At 42.6% G+C, this 19,637-nt stretch overlaps 2 protein-coding genes across 8 annotated transcripts; both read left to right on the forward strand.

Annotated features, from left to right (window-relative positions):
• Positions 1–3,751: 3,751 nt before the first annotated feature.
• On the forward strand, positions 3,752–13,361 carry LOC119555962 (transmembrane protein 132E). Of its 3 annotated transcripts, none has more exons than XM_037867683.1 (13): positions 3,752–4,350; positions 4,578–4,870; positions 4,931–6,046; positions 6,103–6,308; positions 6,782–6,941; positions 7,011–7,411; positions 7,576–7,934; positions 8,000–8,416; positions 8,477–8,612; positions 8,675–8,798; positions 8,859–9,273; positions 9,337–9,593; positions 9,709–13,361. In XM_037867683.1, the coding sequence occupies exons 1-13, from the start codon at positions 4,296–4,298 to the stop codon at positions 9,721–9,723; spliced, it is 3,954 nt and encodes a 1,317-aa protein (XP_037723611.1). In that variant the 5' UTR covers positions 3,752–4,295; the 3' UTR covers positions 9,724–13,361. The 3 variants fall into 3 exon arrangements, with proteins under 3 accessions (XP_037723611.1, XP_037723609.1, XP_037723610.1); XM_037867681.1 differs by having other exon boundaries at positions 3,753–4,350; positions 7,997–8,416; XM_037867682.1 differs by having other exon boundaries at positions 3,753–4,350; positions 7,997–8,416; positions 9,340–9,593.
• A 2,360-nt stretch (positions 13,362–15,721) lies between these two features.
• Positions 15,722–19,580, forward strand: LOC119556538. 5 transcript variants are annotated; one of them, XM_037868818.1, is made up of 6 exons: positions 15,722–16,027; positions 16,693–16,892; positions 17,596–17,613; positions 17,797–18,082; positions 18,424–18,643; positions 19,043–19,580. In XM_037868818.1, exons 1-6 carry the CDS (start codon positions 15,844–15,846, stop codon positions 19,158–19,160), a joined length of 1,026 nt encoding a protein of 341 aa, XP_037724746.1. In that variant the 5' UTR covers positions 15,722–15,843; the 3' UTR covers positions 19,161–19,580. The 5 variants fall into 5 exon arrangements, with proteins under 5 accessions (XP_037724746.1, XP_037724745.1, XP_037724747.1 ...); XM_037868817.1 differs by lacking the exon at positions 17,596–17,613 and having other exon boundaries at positions 16,693–16,952; XM_037868819.1 differs by lacking the exon at positions 17,596–17,613 and having other exon boundaries at positions 16,693–16,952; positions 17,797–18,022.
• The last annotated feature ends 57 nt before the right edge of the window (positions 19,581–19,637 follow it).

The raw sequence follows: 19,637 nt of genomic DNA on the forward strand, positions 1-19,637 counted from the left end.
TTAATAATTATAGCTGCAAGGGTATATAAGCTTCGGCTTGCCGAAGCTAACTTCCTTTCTTGTTTCTTCTTCTTATCTCTTTAGATTTATATAATCCAATTATAAGAAAAAAAATTCTTTGTAAAATATTGTTTTTCAACGATCACCAGCTCCAAGGTGACAATTAGCAGTAACTCTACTACTAGTGTTACCTGCACCATTTCAAACACCAAACTATCTTGGGCGGTACTTCTACATACACCGTGGCTGCAACGGCGGCCAGCAGCATTTGCTCGACCATGACTCCGCTGACAAATGTATTAACTTCGTTGGCGAATAAAACAAGTAAATCGAAATGCCTGTTCCAAGCTCGTCAGCCGAAAACGTAAAGGCGTGGCTCAGTCCTCTTTACCTGTTCTCACTCCGCCCCCGATCCGCAAAACTAAGTTGCAGGCCACAATGCCGCTCAACAAGCCGGCCGATTCTTCTTCGGCAAAGACATTGGGTAACAATCGATTCGCGATTCTGGCTGCTGAAGCAGAAGAAATGGAACAGGATCTGGAGGATTCTGACTCTATCAATGGCGGTACAGGTGTCCTTGCTGGAGATGTTCAATCTACAAAATCTAACAAGATCCCTGCTATATGTGTACCGAACGTAAGCGATCCGGTCTTATTGGAAAAATCTCTTGATCTTAGCATTGGCTCCTCAAACTACAACATTCGCACTTCCAAATTTTGTGTTTCCATTGGCCTTACTGCCAATTTTGGCACCATCAGCTAAAAGAAGACAAGGCCTACAGAGTAGTTCTCAAAGGACTCCATACAAACGTACCGAAATCACAGATAGAACAGGGATTTACTGACAACGGCTTTGAGGTCCTTAACATATACTGCCCCAAAAAGACTGATTGGAAGAACATTCAGGTTAACTAGGACGATAACGAAGATACAATAAATTATAAAACTAGGCAAAATTTGTTTTATGTCAAGCTTAAGCAGAGTGCAAACGTACCAGAGTCCCTAAAAATTACACAACTTGGGAGATACAGAGTCACTTTCGAGCGTGCTTCCCGTAGAAAGGAATTACTCCAATGTCAAAGATCCCAAATTTTTGGGCACTCTAAAAACTACTGTGTCCTGGACCCTGTTTGTGGTAAATGTAGTGGCTCTCATGTTACTGGTTCCATGCTCTGTGTAACCACGTCTCGTCAGATAAAGGCTGCCCAGTCAGAATAGAAAAAAATAAAAAACAAAAGCCGACGCCTAGACTCCCGATAACCAATGATCCACGACGCGCCTCGCGTGGATTCATACCAGCTGAGGCATTAAGAACGAGTATATAAATAAAATAGTCTTTGTGGAACAAAAAATTTATAAGGCGCAGTGCACAAAGGAAAATGATAGCAAAAGCCATACAAAAGAAAAGCTATTTCTATTCCAAATAAAACATTATTTTTAATTTAATTTATTTAAATAAAAAAACGATTTTTAGATACCACAGAATAGGTGGTTAACGTCGCGCGATGTCTTCTATACCATCCAATATTTTTGTTACATCATCACACTATAACAACAATTAAAGAGTTTAAGAAGCCGAAAGCCTTAGCAGCTATGGCTGTCATCCCTCCCTGTAGCCTAATTTTTATAAGTAAGCCTACAGTGTACAAATAAATAAAAAGAGTTTAAGAAAAAGAAAAAAAAGAAAATATACTTGAACTTGTCTCGGTATCTAGAAAAGTAGAACTACCTTGGAAATACAAAATGTAGATAGGTGGCCCATTCCTCTATTATCGTTCATCACCATAAAAATCTCGAAGTCCGTCTGGTGGATTATTTGAAGATATAATGCCGTGTGCTGAAGTAGCAGCATATCAAACGTAGGACATCAAACGGAGGATGTCCACGACGTCTTTGATATAAAGATATAATACAGTGTGCTGAAGTAGCAGCATATCCAACGTAGGAACATCAGAAGGAGGATGTCCACGAGGTTTTTGATATAAAGATATAATGCAGTGTGCTGAAGTAGCAGCATATCCAACGTAGGAACATCAGAAGGAGGATGTCGACGACGTCTTTGATATAAAGAAATTGCATTTCAAAGCTGATATTGACAGCCTGCCGAAATTAAGAAGGCATTTTAAAAAAACTAGTTCAGGGTGTCAAGTTCATGTTATGGTGGTCATCAATCAGGTATGAATCCACAAATAAAAAAAATATAATTTTCCTGCATTCCTCTATTATTGTCCATCACCATAAAAATCGCAAAGTCCTTCTGGTGGATTATTTGAAGATATAATGCAGTGTGCTGAAGTAGCAGCATTATTTGAAGATATAATGCAGTGTGCTGAAGTAGCAGCATATCCAACGTAGGAACATCAGAAGGAGGATGTCGACGACGTCTTTGATATAAAGAAATTGCATTTCAAAGCTGATATTGACAGCCTGCCGAAATTAAGAAGGCACTTTAAAAAAACTAGTTTCGGGGGTGAAGTTCAATCAGGAATGAATCCACAAATAAAAAAAAATATAATTTTTCTGCAAGATTTTTGAAGATATACCTTATAAATATGATAAAAAGAATGCTAGAGCATAACGAAATATTATAAAAATAAAAATACAACTGATAAAAAATGGTGCATTATTTATGAACGGTTGCAGATATGGTTTTAATTAACTAGCCCCGCTACAGATTTGGGAGCTCGAGTGATGATGTCTCAATGGATGGCCGAACGAAATGGCTTTGGTGGTATACCTTTCTATCGATAGCCGATGAATAATGTTGTTGAGTATCGAATACTTCGATTGTTTTTGGCAACATTATCGAGCTATCAGATCGCTCAATATTACACTAGAGAAAAATACCGAAATTTGGATAAGGGCGCGCACAATTTAAAAACTTAATACTTTGTTTATGTTAAAGAAGCTTTTACGATTATATATAATATTACGCTAGGTCATCGTTAAGCAAAAATATCTTTACTGGTAAAATGACCTAGATTAAAAGCTACTTTTTAATCATTTTAAATGTTATATTTAAATTGTTATTACTGGGACAGCAGTCCCATGTGTGCGGTGAAAGTATTAAAAAATAATGGGGACTGCTGCTAAACATTGTCATACCATCATTATCTGTTCATTATTTTTGTTTTAAAGTAATTTTAGCAATTCTTATTCCAGCTTCGCTTGGATATTAAAAACATGCATAACAATGACTTTCCTACCGAAAAATGCTCGAAACTTTAGAGGTTTCTAAGGAAATTGTGGATATGGCATTCAGCAAAAGTTGAGTGCCGAAGCCCGTGGACGAAAGTCCAAAATATGTCAACTCTGTATAGAAATGTACTGAGATATGTGAGGCGAAACCAGTTTGCATCTGCCAATGATGTAAGGTCAACTTTTCTATGGATTTTTCATACCCGAAAACGTGTAAAATATGCAAATATATTTATTTAAATTTTTTTAAACAATATATTGGTATTTGTATTTTGTATGTAGGTAATGCAAGTGTGGAGTACACGCTAAGTCGCAAACGGTCTCTTTAAAATGTTGGGAGGGCGCCCTTGCAATCTTAGCCGGGTCACCATCCTAAGATTTTAAGTGACCGTTCACCAAACTGAAAATTCCGACAGTATTTCATAAACGGTCTCGCAAAAAAAGAAGAATCTGCTAGCTAAGCCAAGACACCCTCCGGTCATTTCAGAGTGACCGTATGTTTGAATACCGTGATATCGAATTTATCGAATGAATCGATTGATTCGATGTTTCTCCACCCTTGGGTGTTTGGAAATGTTCGCTATTTGTGTTAAATTCTGAGAGACTTGAATGAAAAGAGGCATGCTTTAGGGCGTCAATAGAGGGATTTCCGATTTCCCAGCCCAGCAGTTCCTTGCCAGCGCGTGAAAAGCGGAAAGAGTGAAAGTCGTATTCATTGGCCAGTCCAATTAATTTCAAACTGCGCGATTTGCAGGAGAAGATGTGTCTATACCTGCATGTGCATGTGTATCTGTGTGCGAGGAGGCCCACGGTTGTGTGTGTGAGCAGCGTGTGAGTGTGTGGGTGTGTGATGGTGTGTGGGCACACTGGAAAGAATCAATAAAGGATGTGCTGCGGATTGCTAAGCGAGAAAAAAGGACGAAAAGTACGAATTAACGGTTAACTTTTGACACGATTAACGCCAAAAAACGGTTTAATAAGCCCAACGAGAGAGCGCAAGAGAACTTTGAAAATAACGAGAGTGCACAGTTAATTAGCAAATTAGCGAGTGGGTGGCCACAGGATTCCAGGATTTCGCTATATTTTGGATTCCTGCACATGAACAAGATGATGAGATACTGCCTGATAATTGCATTGCAGCTGTCGTTGGCATGTAAGTATAAATAAAAAGAAGAAAAACAATGGGGGTTAGTTGAATAAATCGAGGAAAATTAGGAGTAGGAGGAGGAGGATGGTGAAGGGGCCGGGGAAATTGGGTGGGCAGGTGACCTCCGCCCCATGGAAACCCTCTTAGTCCGATATTACCCAACATAAACCAACTAACCCACTCTTTAAATTACCCCAAAAACCCTTGGAAAATCGCTTGCCAATCTCCGCCAGACTCCGTGGAGGTGCACTTCGAGGCGCCGGACAGCGGCTTCTTCCTGAAGCACGCCCGCCAACCACCTGTGACGCCGGAAATCGCCAATGTGCAGACATCCTCAGCGGTGCCTCCGCTGCGGCAACGATCCTCTTACGATTCCGTGCTGTCCCTGGACAGATTCACCGTCGTGGAGACCACACAGCCGGTGTCCATTCGCGCCAGCTACGGACCCTTCTCCACCAAACAGACGGTGCCAGCCCGCTACATTGTGCCGGACACAATGGACAGCCAGTCGGGCGATTACATGAGCGTGAGTAGTCCCCTAATCTCGGTCAGAAACAAGCCTCTTCATCCCGTTGTACACCCACAGAATGCCACTTTACTGGAGCTCCAGCAGCCCAACATGCATCTGGATATCTCAGCCCATTTGGTTCGGTCTAGCGTTTCGCAGGATGCTCCCGTTCTTCGGGTACTCTTCCACGCCGGAGCCGATCCTGGTGGTCATTTGCAGCGGCAGAAGGTGTGTGTGCTCCTGCACGTGGCCATGGGCTCCGAGCTGCCCCTCAAGGGACGCTGCATGCCGGAGGGCGAGGACGGTGTCTGCGTGGCCGAGGTGGTGGTTCCCCTCGGCTGGTGGCCACAGCTCCCGGCGCCCACTCAAGATGGCAGTGGCCAGGCGCCACCCAAGGTGCCGCAACGCTACGCCCAGGTCTCCTACAGTGTCTTTGAACCTCCATTGAGAAACCCCGAGCAATGCGAGCCAAAGGTGCAGATCCAACCGCTGACCACCTTCGCCCAGGTGCCCCTGCTGGCCGCCAGGACTCCCTATCGCATGCTGCGCGCCGATGATGCCGTCACCTTTCTGCTGCCCCAGCACCCATTGTATCCACTGTCCCGTCTCCATGTGCCCGTCTTTCTGCATCAATATCCCGATCAGCGGGTGGCCGCCTTTACGGTGAGAGCCCGGGTCAAGGCGGGCTTGAGGATTCTGGGCGCCACTGCCTCCACGGATCAGTGGAGCGTCTCTGTGGAAAAGGAGAATCCCAAGCACACCACCGCCCGTGTCACCGCTTTCCGCAAAGAGGCCGAATCCAGTCTGGAAATTGGAGCCAACCTAACCAGCGAGGTATTTGAGGTGTTCTCATGGCTGCTCGAGGTGGCCGAGGACACCAATGATATTGTGGATGGCGGCAAGATTGTGTGGTCCGTGACCCATGTCTATGACACGCCCAAGGACAAGGACTCCGGGGAGCTGGTAATACCCGATGACAACAAGAAGCGACTGATTGCCAAGCTGGAGATCAACAAGGATGACATTCAGGCGGTGCTGCCGATGGCCAAGATCTGGGAGGTCATGAACACGGCGGTGCTAACAGGCAGACAAGTGGCCCAGGCCATGAAGGTGTTTATCGTTTCGCAGGCGGGCAAAGTGGCCGATGTGACGCTCCAGAGCTCCTGTCACGCGGAAGACGAAAGCGTGATTAAGGTGAGTTTGGAACTGTCGGTTTTGTAATGGATTGATAATCAACCCGCTCCTCCCAGGTCTCATCCTCCTGCAGCTCTGTCTATGTGGATGGTTCCGAGCAGCGTGGCTCTTCGAATGCCTCGGTTATTGTCAAGTATGGTACCTATGTGGGCGTGGCCAAGTTCATCGTCTGGATGCCCGAATTCCCTCTGGAGGTTTACATATCCGATTTCCGTCTCTCCCAAATCAAAGGATGGAAAGTAACCGATGATAATCATTATCTGTAAGTCATTTTAGCTCTCTGAAGTCAAAAAGTTACGAATTAGTTACGAGTACTATATTTTTCCATAATTTTTTATGGCTTTCACTAGCGTGAAAAGGTTGTTCATGCATAATTGGCGAAATTGCATGGTTTATTTTATGGCCCATAAGAAATTTCTTAATTTAGAAACCAAAATATTCAATAGAAGTCCAGAGGTATTACCTCACTTACGAATCTTTCGTGTGGAAATAAACTAACCATATCAGTTTGTATTCCATATATATAGCTGACTTTAATAGTTTCCTGTCAGTATATGTTCTCAATAAATACATATATTTTTCTTTGTTTCGCTCTATGTGTAAACTCTGAATAGTTTTAGGAATAAAAAAAACTGCAGTGTGACTAATAATATGGTTTTACTATTTCAAAATATCATATAATTTGATTATAAATATACATTTCCTACTTCATATCCTTTTTTTTTCATATTTAAGACATAACAAGCAGTCGCGCCGAAGAAAGAAGAGATCCTACGTTTGGGGGCAGCATGGCACCAATTACTACAATAATCTTGGAGCAGACAAGACTGTTTGTCGAGCTCGTTATCAGCAAAGTCCCGTGGAAGTGTACGCCAAGTTCCTGGCAGTGGATCAGGTAAGATTTTGTGGGCCCCTCAATAGCGACACGATATTACAATCCTTTGTTGTTTTCCACTCTGAACAGAACTCTGGACGCACCAGCTACTTTATCTCCCGGCGTACAGGCTTAAGGGTCACGGATCTGGTGCAGCCGCTGCTTCGTGTGGCCGATCCCAAAATTGCTTCCCTGAAGGGACGTATTTTGCAGGGCAAGTCCATGGGACGCACCGATGTGCAGGTTTTGTCACCCATTACGGGTCGTGTAATTGGCACCAAGGAGATCCGTGTGGGCAGCGACAAGGTCAACCTTTCCAAACTTATTGTGCGCGTCATCTCGGGCCTGCAGCTCACCATCAGTCCGGACAACACGATTGAGAACGGATATCTGGCGGAGACCTCTGTCACCCATAAACTGACTGCTCAGTATCAGGAGGGACTGCTTGATATCGATCTGGAGTTCACCGATGGCTCCAAGACTCCGTTGCGGTGAGTAAACTTTATATACATGAGAGACTATACAATTTTGTACTCATCCCTCGAATCCGTTTCGATAAACGTTTTTAAATAAATGAAATACCTTACATTTAACGAAAACAAGTAAAAACCATTTGAAAAACAGTCCTTACATAAACTCTCAATTATTCTTGCAGGGACATTGCCGTGGAGGACTACTTTCTGCTGGTGGAGAGTCTGGACACCGAGGTGGTGGCCTTTGCCCCCATGCTGGCATCCCATCATCCGCGGGTCATAGCCGTGGGCGAGGGCAATGGTAACCTGCTGCGCGTGACCCTATTGCTTTCCGAGGAGTGTCGCCAGCGACGTGGCACCTTGACCAGCTCGAAACAGAACAAATCGAATGCTGCGCCGCTGGCCAGTGCCTTGGCGTCGATCGAAGTGGATTTCAACAATGTGGATATCGTGAGCAAGCAGGAGGCGATTCAGAATGATGGCACTGTGGGCAGGGAAAGGAAGAACTACAGACAAACGGGCGATCTGGCTGATATTATAGGTGAGTGCAGTTTTTATTATAGTCAATTATATAATGCTTATCCCTATTCAAACCCTTTTTAGTAGGCATCCCTTTGCGGGACTCTAGTCAGCTCTATGAACCTACTGTTCAGGCGCGCCAACATCGTGGCAGCATCCAAGCGGTCCATAAGGGTCATCATGGCAAAGGCCTTGCTGGCACTGGTACCATGACGACCATGGAACTGGGCATGTACGTCCTGCTCACGGCCTTCTGCTTCGCTATTATTGTCTTTGTGATCTCTTGCGTGGTCTACGCATCCAAATTCCGGCCAGCCATGATTGAATCTGGCTTGGATCCCCTGTCGGCGGGCAAGGGCAGTGGGTCGGGAGGATCGGGTGGCTTCCGGGATGTGCGCTTGAAGGAGTCGACTACGAACGCCCACGATTGGGTCTGGTTGGGACGGTCCACCATCGACCGCCAGTCAATTGTGGCTGAAACCAACACACATCTAAATCCACGCGGTAATAGTTGATCTGTTCTCCACCCTGTTTCTAACTAACTCGGAGTTATTATTCAAACAGATTCCCGCATGCGCATCACCAGCAATCCCATTGTGAGCTACGACAATGGACGACGCGTGAGTTCCTTTGACCAACAGCCCAAGCTACAGACGCATATTGTGCCGGCCTCCAATCTGAACAAGCAGCATGCCGACCAGTGAGTATTGTGTTTAGAGAGTGTGCCCAACCAGCCCACTCTAATCTGGGAATCTGTTGCAGCTACCTGGCAAATGAGCGCAGGGATAACGCCTTGGACTACAAGCCGCCAGTGCCGCCGCATAGGAATGTGGGCTCCCGAGCCTGTTTGCCGGTTCAGCCTGTTCCCGGGTCCGGATCCGTAAAGGTAAGGCTTAAACTGTGAGCTCTGAATTAATGAACTTAAGTGAATGTAAATATCCTTTAGGATGCCCCCAACAAGCGACACAGCCAGCTGTACAAACGTGAGCATCTTCAGAGTAGCGACAACAATGCCAACCCACAGCCGACACAGCAGCCGAATCAGCAACCGCCTCATCCACTGGCCCATGGACATCCACATCCCCACCCGCTCCAGCATCAGCGGAGCCATAGCCACAGCCACAATTTCAGTCAGGAGCCACTCATCAAGGCGGCGCAAAACAAGGTTAAGCAGCAGCAGCAACAGCAGCAGCAGCTGCAACACGAGGAGCTGCACAACGCTGAAAAGCTGGTGGAGTATACGAATCCGCACCAGAAGAACGCGTTTCAGTTCGATTCGCTAACACCAAAGAGAGTTACCAAAGCAGCCGCGTCCTCGCCGGCAACGCCGTCCACAGCAGCAGTCCAGGGCAAAGCTAAGGGTAGGTTATATTTACCAGCAAATCAGTTAACATATTGTCCTCCTAACGATGCCTGGATGTCAGCAGAAAACCACAGCATGGCCAGCAGCACTGGGGATGCGGCCAATTCGAATGGAACGGACGAGATCATGCGGCTGCCTCCCAGCGCCGTCAGCCAGGAGCCCACCACGAAATCGTCGCGTGTCAAACGCGCCACCGTGGTGGGCAATCCGATGTTCTCGGCCACCGTCGACGAGTCCGTCGCCCCCGGAGAGCGTCTTGGACTGGACGACCTCGACATGGACTACGAGCAGATCATGCACTACTTTGACAACCTAAAGGTGGGTACATGCTGCGATTTTTATTGCATTCTAAGAATTTTCTCTATATGAGCATGATGATCTAAAGAATTCGCATCGTTATATGCAACTCTAATTGATAATATGCATTTTGCAGGAGTCAAATGCCTGAGTACAGGAGATCATTGCTAAAATTCGCGAGATATTGTCCACGTTCCATCACCGCTATCAGACGGTTGCCACGCCCCTAAACTCGCCCACTCGCAAGCAGATGCAGCTGCTCGACGAGCTGGTCGCCGGAGTGGCAACGGCCACAGCAATCACCGCAACCAAGCCAACATCCTTGCCGCTGGCTGATGGAGAAGCTGAAGCATTCGATGCCTACGATGGAGCGTTGGACATCGAGAGCAGGCAGTTCTAGACGTCAACATGGCACAGGTCTACACGCAATTCTAGCAATATCCCCAGTACTCTAATAGGAAACCTTGAGGTCGCTCCACCCACTAAAACAAAAACAATCCATGCTGAGGTCGAAAAAGGCAGGCAAATAGGCAAGAAAACCTAAATACGTCGATGGAAAAACATATTTATTGCTAGGCTAAGTTCATATTAAAGCATACACCTATAGGCATATGTAAACGTGGAGATAATCCAAGTGTATCTCGAGGAGCGCGTGCCTGACACAATCGGAATCGACGGGCAACCACATATAGTATCGACTATCTATATCTCTGTAATTGTAACTGTATCTGTATCAGTATCTGCATAAGTACTATGGTGTAGTTAAGGATCAGCCATTTAAAGCATAGCTTAATCCAGACATTTTTTCCCATTCTCTTCGCTTCACACACACGCATCTCTAGATAAAGTCGCATGTCCCGTCTGATCCGTCTGATTCCATTCAACTTCTCTATATTCACACGATCTCGGCCCGATCTTGCATATCCTATAGATTCTCTCTGCTGTGTATGTATGTGTGAGTGCATTTTGTGTGTGCGTGTGTGTGCGCCAGGGAAAGTGAGATAGAGAGAAAGCGAAAGTGAGGGAGATAGCACAGAGAGAAATAGAGAAAAGAGGAGAGTTTCCAAAATGTGCCGGGCACCGCTCCCAAAAGTCGCTAGAACTTAAAAACTGAATAATATACATGCTCTATACAAATATATATATATATATATATATATATATATATTTATGAATATATACCGCGCGCTAAATTTAAAGAAAATCGAACAGATAACCCAAAATGCAGCATTATCTATTACGAAAACTCGAACAGAAAACATCGCTTTATAAGTTGGTTATTGAAGCCTAATACCTAATACCAATCATAAAACTAAACTAGAAGAGGAACACACAAACACAACTCAAATAATATATAGACGCTTCTGAGCTTTATTTGATCGATTGCATTGAAAAGAAGGCTAAAAGCAGAACAGAACCCCAAAACCAAACCGAACCGAACAGAATCATAAATAGGGGAAATGTGTAACCAAATATTATATGATATTACCGAGCGATCCAAGCTTTATATAACAAATTTACCATATTTATAGCATACGAGCGTATTTATTATCATTATTATTATTACGATTATTATTATCTTGTCTTATGATTATCATTATTGTATTTATTACCAACGAGAAAAAGGAACAAGTGCAAAATTACTTCAAATCCAAATTGAAAAGCCATATTTTGAATAGCGAAATTAGACACACACACACACCGTAACACGCAAGGCTAAATCAAATGCCGCCAGGATACGCCAAGTCCTCCTCCTCCTAAAGTGGCTAGCATACCCCTAACTATATAGAGATATATTACGATATATATAAAAGTATATATTCACTCACTTGTGTGTCACACGCGCGCTCTCTTTCTAAGCCGATCAACACGTATCTATATGTAATTGCATCTGTTCGTTTTCCTTATCTATATGTACGGACACTAAACGGATGTATATCATAGCACCCAAGAGCTACTTCATTCCATTAGCAAATCATACTTATAGCCACTAATCGCGTATCTTGTCTTCTTTCGTTTTTGTGTAAGTCTGTTTATTTTCGTTTGTAAGATCTGTAACCACATCTGTATCTGTATCTGTATGTATAAGTGTCTCACCCGATTAGTTTATATTTTAGAGGCCATCTAAGTATTATGTTCGTATCTCTCATTGTTTCATAATCATATGTTGTAAATTGTTCCGTCCAAAAAAAAAAATAAATGAGAAACAAAAACAAAACAAAGCTGAATGAAAGATAAAAAAGCAAACAAAACAAAGCAAAGCAAACAATTGTAAACGAAAATAAGCAATCTATATCTGATTTTTGTAAGGCCAAGAAAGGCCCAGAATGAAACGCACGAAAGCATTGTTTGTAAACTAAATTTGTAGTCCTTGAAAAGACTTTTGGACATTTATTGCACTGTACTGTACATAACGTGTTAAGAGTGCAGTGCGTTTCGCAGCTATAAAAGCAGTTGTGGCTGAAATTATGATCGAACAGTCTCGAAGCATGATTCTTATGTCAAGAAATAACCTACATTTTGAAACAACAGCCTGGCTTTATGGCTCGCTAACGCACTGTGCATATTATTAAACTTAAACTTGAGTTGCTCTCTATCGATCTAAGGACTGCAAAACCACACGCATACACAAAGGACACATCACAATCCTATTGATTTCGACCTGTAATATCATTAGCATATATGTATAACTAGAATCAATTGTTTGCCCCCTTCCCCTGCCCCGGCTTTCTTTGTGACCCAGTAACCGTATGTAGCACTTTGACATATCCCCGATCCTAGTCCGCACAACAAAACATATACACACCCACTCTCAGTCGAGCTGCACTGCCATTGGTGAAAGTGAGATTTAGGCCTATTGAAGCTTCCAGCATTTACCAGTGCCATATGTATAACTTTATATAACTTTACCCACACGCCCTGAAGTACGGTGATCAATCCAGCGATTGATTTCGGCTAGCATCGAGCTTAGCACAGGCTTTCTTCCAAGCTTGCTTGTTAGACAGACAGTAAATGAAAAAACAAAACAGCCTCCCTCCATTAAAAACTTAGTCTTAGCTGATCCATAACTCAATGGAGACCAGACCCAATAGAACAACCTAGGAAAATTTGAGTGGCGCGAGGCGAAGAGCGAAGAACACAATTTTTAATCTAGACAAATGCTTGGCTTCAATTCGCGGATCGGTTTGATCCTTCTTGTATGTGTTTAATGATTCCAATGCAAAGACTTTTATATACCTTTTTTGACTAAATATATACGCGTATACACCTATATATTATATTATATATTATTGTTTAGCATGTTTCGACTGTAGTTTAAGGCGAAATTTAGATGCTCTCTAGTCAGTTCAAAGCGTTTTTTATTCGTTTTGTCACCCCCACCATACAAACAAACACACATACACACACACTCATAGTTTTATATAGTCAAGGCAAGCTTTTACCGCCCCCTGCCACGCCCCACCCCCCTAAACCTAAGCTGTATGTAATTGTATGTAATATCGAACCACAAAAAACCGAAAAAATGCACTTAAAATATGAAAATGATTAAAAATGAAACGAGAAACTTCTGATTTTTTTGTCAAACCCATTGATACTTGGAAAATCGTCGATTTATATATATAGTTAATAACACTACCTATATCGTGGCAAACAAGGCGCCGGCTAAGTGTAATGCAAACAAAAAAAATATTCATATATAATATAATCGAAAAATTATACAAAAGCAAAGAAAAATGAAAATCACAAAAGTTGTTTATGCTGCTTTTTGCAAAAATGGAAAAAAAAAAAGATGGAAAATTAGGCTATACTTAAATATACATACAAACTAAATACATATATGTTTGAATTGAATATATATGAGTGTGTACGCTTGGCACGAACAGTAAACCAAAACCATAAACAATCCAAAAACTAATTACGCTAAGGAGGTTAAATTACAGGAGGAGAATTTGAGTAAATTGCAAAAAGTACTATACGAATATAATGTTTTGCCATGTAAGTTCTATGAATGTCCCACCTGCCTGAAGTCCCCGCTTGGAGGCAATGATGCCTAGATGCCCCCGCCCCCCGGAACCCCGCTGATTTGCACCTCCCTCTCCAGAAAAACAAAAATCTTTAAGCGATAAGCGATATATACATATTCATATATCGATCGATCCGCCGCATAATTGTTAACATTTGTATCGGTTATTAACGTAGTTGTTGTGTATGTATGTATGTAAGTATGTAAATGTGTGCTTACCCCCAGAAAATAACGATTACGATTAACGGTAACGGTAAAGTTAAAGACGGAGCAGATAATACTCAATTCTTGTTGTTATTGGCAGCGCATGTCTTTTAAGAGCTAGTGATATATGATTTATCCTCGCCCCCAAAAAGATGTTTTTTTTCTTTCTTAGCAAGCAAAACCACTCCACACCACACACAAAAAAACACACTCAGAGTGATCTCCACAAGAATGCTTATATTACTATATAGTGTATACACACCCATATATAAACAGCGTATAAAGATTATAAAAAATATACATATATATAAATCATACCAACTGTATAACATTTTCGAGCAATGAAATCCAATCCAATTCCCCCTTCATCATATAGAAAAAGACGAAGATGATCTAGAAGTACACATTTGCTTGCTGTTCAGTTACGCCAATCAGTTAAAGCTGATCCTTCCGCTCGTTAGGTCCTTGTTTCCAATCCAACCCAGCGCAACCAAACCGAGACGAAACTCGGAATCGAATCGAAACGAAATGAAATTAAATGTTGCCATGTAAAACACTTTAGTAGTCTATTATTATTACTATGATTATTATGATATTATTAAGCGAAGGACACATTTTCTTTAAACGAAAGAAGGCAAACAAAAGAAGCAAACAAAAATATTATAAATATTCAAAAATGAAAACTGACAAAATTAATTTAAATAAAATAATTTATTAATAAACCACATATTATAAAATGAAAAATGTGAATGGCTATGATTTTAGATTAGCTAACGATTAACGAATATTTTATTTAGGGTGTTTCTGGGAGAATATATAACAACAGGATGTTAAGCTTAAAGCCTTATACGATAGTGATATCGGTAATGATCTGTTTCAAGTCCGTCGAAGATGCTTTCAAAGCCCAGGGTCAATTTGTGTCGGGCACCTTGAAGTATCAAGGCCCAAATCGAAGTTCTCGACGCCCTTGATCCCGTTTGGACTCCTTTTGCCGCCAGCTGATATCCGACTGCCCATAAGCGATCGGCTCGTTATATAATTCGCAATTCGGTGGGCATGTGGCACCATTTTGGGGGACAGCCGTGTTCTTGAATTTTACGCAACAGTTGGCGCCGCCGCCGCAGCGTGATCTTGGCTATATAGCGATGTCGATGGCGTCAACCTGCGGCCACCCGACCACCCGATCTCACCCAGCCACGAACCCATCGAGCACCACCGAACGAACTGTTCCAATCCAATCCGATCGGATCCCATCCCAACTTATGAGTCGCCCACTCCACCGGGAGAGGATCAATAACAAACAATAATCGTCGTCTAATTGTAAAAACCAACTTCCAATTTGAGAGACATCCGACATGATCGCATAACCCGGGCCCACAGTGCCGGTTAAAATGGTAGCAATATCATGTTTAAGAAAATCTGTTAGCTTGGGAAGTCCATTGGGTTTACATGTTTAGGTATTCTACAAAATTCAAACCAATTATCCAGTACTTTCAGTCATTCTTAGTCTACCAAAATGTTCTTATACCAATTGAACTTAAACGTATACGTGATTTATGCAGAGAAACTTAGAAAAGTGCGTATACGACTTGTTGAATCGGTTTACATAGTAATCATCAAACAAGTTTAATGTAATGTTTTTAATGTTTGTAACGTTTTTAAACATTGGATTTAACAAATAATCATTTATTTCAGATATAATCATCACTTTCATTAAAAAAGTTAAAGAAAATAGGTTAAGTAATGGCAAATTTCAGCTTGCACTGCTCCCATTTTGACCTGAATTGTATGAGTGTGTGGGACTTTCATTCCGCTGATCGGTGCCCAAACCTAGAAGCCAAAGATGCGATGCGAAGCGGGCCCAACGGACCGTATAAAAGCGCTTCAAAGGCGCAGCTACATTTCAGTTGCTTCAAAATTATCGCCCCAACCGCCTGCCGCCTGAGCGAATTGCGATCGTTTTCGAACCGTTTTCGAATCGTTTTCGAGTATCAAGTGTTATTTTTTGTTTTGTTTCAAACCGTTTTCCGAGTTTTTGCGAACATGTCGTTCCTGGGCAACACATCCGATCTGGAGTGCGAAAAGAACGAGTTCCCGAGGCAGCGCTCCACGGGCATCGTCACCAAGGTGGCGGCCCACAAGCTCTCCGCGGAGCCCAAGTGGACCGACAAGCGGGAGGATGATTCCGACTCGGAGGTCTCGTCGCCGGATAACTTTCTGACCAAAGGTGGCCATGGCCCAGCACTAACTCTAACCCTTAACCCCAAAATGCCTAGAGAATTACCATTGGTATACACTTGCAGGGGGCTTATGAAAATGTATAGTCAGCAGACAGTTCCGTTTTCCAGACAAAACATTTATAAATCCCTTTCTTTATGCACGTATTTAAATCTTTGATAGAAAGTATGGCTTAAAAACATAAAATTTTTAAGATAATTGCATGCTAGTATGTCTGGATATTTCTATTTATTAAGGACTTGTAAGGAACTTAAATATTTGGTTAAAATCTGTAATTGTCAGAGAAAAAATTGGTAAGAATTGTACATTTTTAAAAATATTATCTTAAAAAAAAGTTTTTTTGTATTCCAAACTGGCATAACTTTATTATTGTTAGACATATACGCTTACCTAGAGAAATAGAAAGTAATGGCTTTAAGAACTTTTAAGATTCAGGACTTACAAACAAGAATATATCCAAAAGCTGTCACAGGTATAATCAGGTTATATGTATATATCTTTACCTGCAAGAGCATTAACTTTGGCCTATTTCGCTTAGTGCATGACATGACGATTTAACCCAATGACGTCCATTAAAGCCACCAAAATCAATCTAACCCGGTAGATGGAGAAAACTAACCACGTAGCCTAACCAGAGCGTAAACGTACTTACAGGCGCCTTCCTACTGACCCCATCCTACGAGTTGTCCATGGAGCGGGCGGCCCTCATCTGCGAGAAGATGGCCTTCAAGGGATGCTTCAGCTTGACGAAAACCGCTACAGGCATTCTGTTTAAATTCTCACACCCAGATGACTATCAGGCGGTGTTCAAGAAGGGCTTCCACAAGGTCACCGGGGCGCGTTTCTACCGCAAGGTGAGCCCACCCACCCACACCCACATCTCCAGTGATTGGAAGGGCATTATGGGGCACAAGGTATGTGCCACAGCAGTGAGGTTGAAGGTGCAATGTCCCGAGAGTATCATAAGTGTGACTAAACACATTTGTGCCCACACAGATCACGAATTATGATCGCAGATTGCAAATCAACATTAAATTGTTTATATCATTTAGTGGCTTTTTGCACATCAAAATTTTTATCCCACGGAGGAAAATATCCAAACTATCTTGAAAACTTTGGAATACCTATCAAAATATAGTTTTCCATTCAACATTTTTTTATAATCCTTGGGCCTTTAATATTATAGGTCGATACGTAATACTTGCTGTTACTTACTTACTTACTTTTTCATATAATTATAACCAGATCTAAAGAAATCGAAATATCATTTCAAAACTTTCAAGTCGCTTTATTTACTTTGCTTTCCTTTTTATATTTATATTTTATAGTAAATAGCTTTATTATGCTACAAATTCAAAGCAATTTCCCGAAATTATATATTGGACTTTCGTTGCACCTGCCTGGTGTTAAACCCACAACTTACACCCCAGAACTTCCCATCACTGCCCATTCCCACCTCACATCTCACCTCATCCCCATCAGATCCGGTATCATCTTCTGCCAGACTAACCCAACCGACAAGTGAAATATGCAAATTATATTTCCCCCATTTTGCAGCAAACATTCTCGCGCAGCGTGAGTATATCCCCTATATCCATATCGATTGATGACTCTCCACTGCGATTGGGATTGACCCAGCACAGACATAACCCCCAGAAACCCACATTTATATCCATCGATCGATCTAGCCTAGCTTAACCATGCGCATGCGCAGCAGTCACTCTCCGTTCTCCCTTCGTTCTTTTCTGTGACCCACAGATAGCCATTCCGTGCCGGCCGAGAAAGACCTTCACCCTGTACGTGCTCGACGTGCCGGAGGACCTGCCCGTGGAGGACATCCGGCATGCCATGTACAAGTTCGACTCGGTGGTGGAGGTGGTGCGCCTGCACATCTACTCGAGCCTCGCCAGCAACGCCGCCAACGCCTCCTCCGCCGCCGTCGCCGCCAGCTCCTCCTCCGCCGGCGGGGACAAGGGCGTCGAAGGTGAGCAGATCCAGCTGCTGCACACGCCGACCCAGTCTCTGCGCCGAGCGGCACTCCGAAGTAAAGTACCCTCCAATTGGTAACATGCGAAAAAATATTGAAATTTCACCCCTATCCCTGTCCCAAATCGAAGTTCCTCCAAATTGTGGTCACCAAGAAGGGGTTTTCAACGATTTCAAAGTCTCCTAAGTCGAAACTCTTAAGAGAAGCAATATAAATATCTTAATATAAATATGCCCAAGTTTCGAAACAATGGCATGTTACTGTATAAAAAGAATAGTAACTATGAATAATTTGAAGTTGGAAACCCTATACTTAAAACTTGTCATATCTATAACCTTTAGGTGGTAAATTCTCTCGAGAGTAAAACCATTAATTCCTTATGATAACTGACTTTGCAGGCACCTCGAAGAGCGTGGGTTCCGTGGTGGGCGATGCCATCGAGAAGGCTGAGCGTCCAGAGCGCAGGGAACTGCCTCCTGCCGTCATCCGGGTCACCCTGGCCTCCATGGACGAGTACAACATCCTGTTGCAGAACGGGCTCAACTTCTACGATGCCACGTTCTTTCCCACTGAGGCCAACATCTCGCTAAAGGGCGCCAAGATTGACTATAAGCGCAGGTATCTAATCGAAATTTGAACATTATGCCTATATATAGGCATATAAAAAGTGATAAATTATATACAATTTTAGGGGAATGTCATTTCAAAATTAAAATCACATAAGTTTTGGTTTACTATTTTCTGAAACATACAAAAACATGATGTTCCATACCTCGAATAATCCGAAATGTGAACATTATGGCCATATATATCATGGGTTCTTATATCTGTCTCATAAAGTGATAAATTTTATACAATTTTAGGGGAACATCATTTCAAAATTAAAATCACATAAGTTTTGGTTTACTATTTTCTGAAACATACAAAAAATATGATGTACCATACCTCGAATAATCTGAAATACACACTCAAAACATCAACTTAACTAAACCCTTGGCAATGTTTTTGCTCCCGCAGAATGCTCGATGGTTCGATTCCCGGACGGGTGAGGGAACTGCTGCCCGTTTTCGATGCGGCTGGCTTCTGCAAGCTGCCACCGCCCACCAGCAAGCTAATTAAGCCGCCGAGGTCGTAGATCTGTTACCACGATACGATGCCATATGACACGATACGACACGACAACGCGTTCCGGCCAAATACTCGGGCCCCCTTGACGACCCCACTCCGGATTCGGCTCTACCCATTTTATCTTACCCTACTTCGCTGTATACTATACACATAATGCTCTTTCTAACGGATGCCAACGTTTCCGCTCGATCCGCCGATCCGATCCGATCCGATCCATAATAATTCCTCTTTTGGCTACCATCTATGTTTTTGTTGCCTTTCTTTGTATCTGTCTCCCATGTGAACTCTTCAAACTTTTTTTTTTTTGCTAGTTTTATTATTAAAGGCCCATAAAAGGCGTAGCGTTTAATTTGTTTGATTGTCTAACAATGAAAAAATAAGCAAACACACAGAAAAGAAATAATAAAGATGAAATAAGAAAAACACATTTCAATGGCAAACGGAAATGGGAAAATTCTGTTGATGTGTATATTAGTGGGCAAAT

Source organism: Drosophila subpulchrella, chromosome X (assembly GCF_014743375.2).
Source record: "Drosophila subpulchrella strain 33 F10 #4 breed RU33 chromosome X, RU_Dsub_v1.1 Primary Assembly, whole genome shotgun sequence".
Lineage (NCBI taxonomy): Eukaryota > Metazoa > Arthropoda > Insecta > Diptera > Drosophilidae > Drosophila > Drosophila subpulchrella.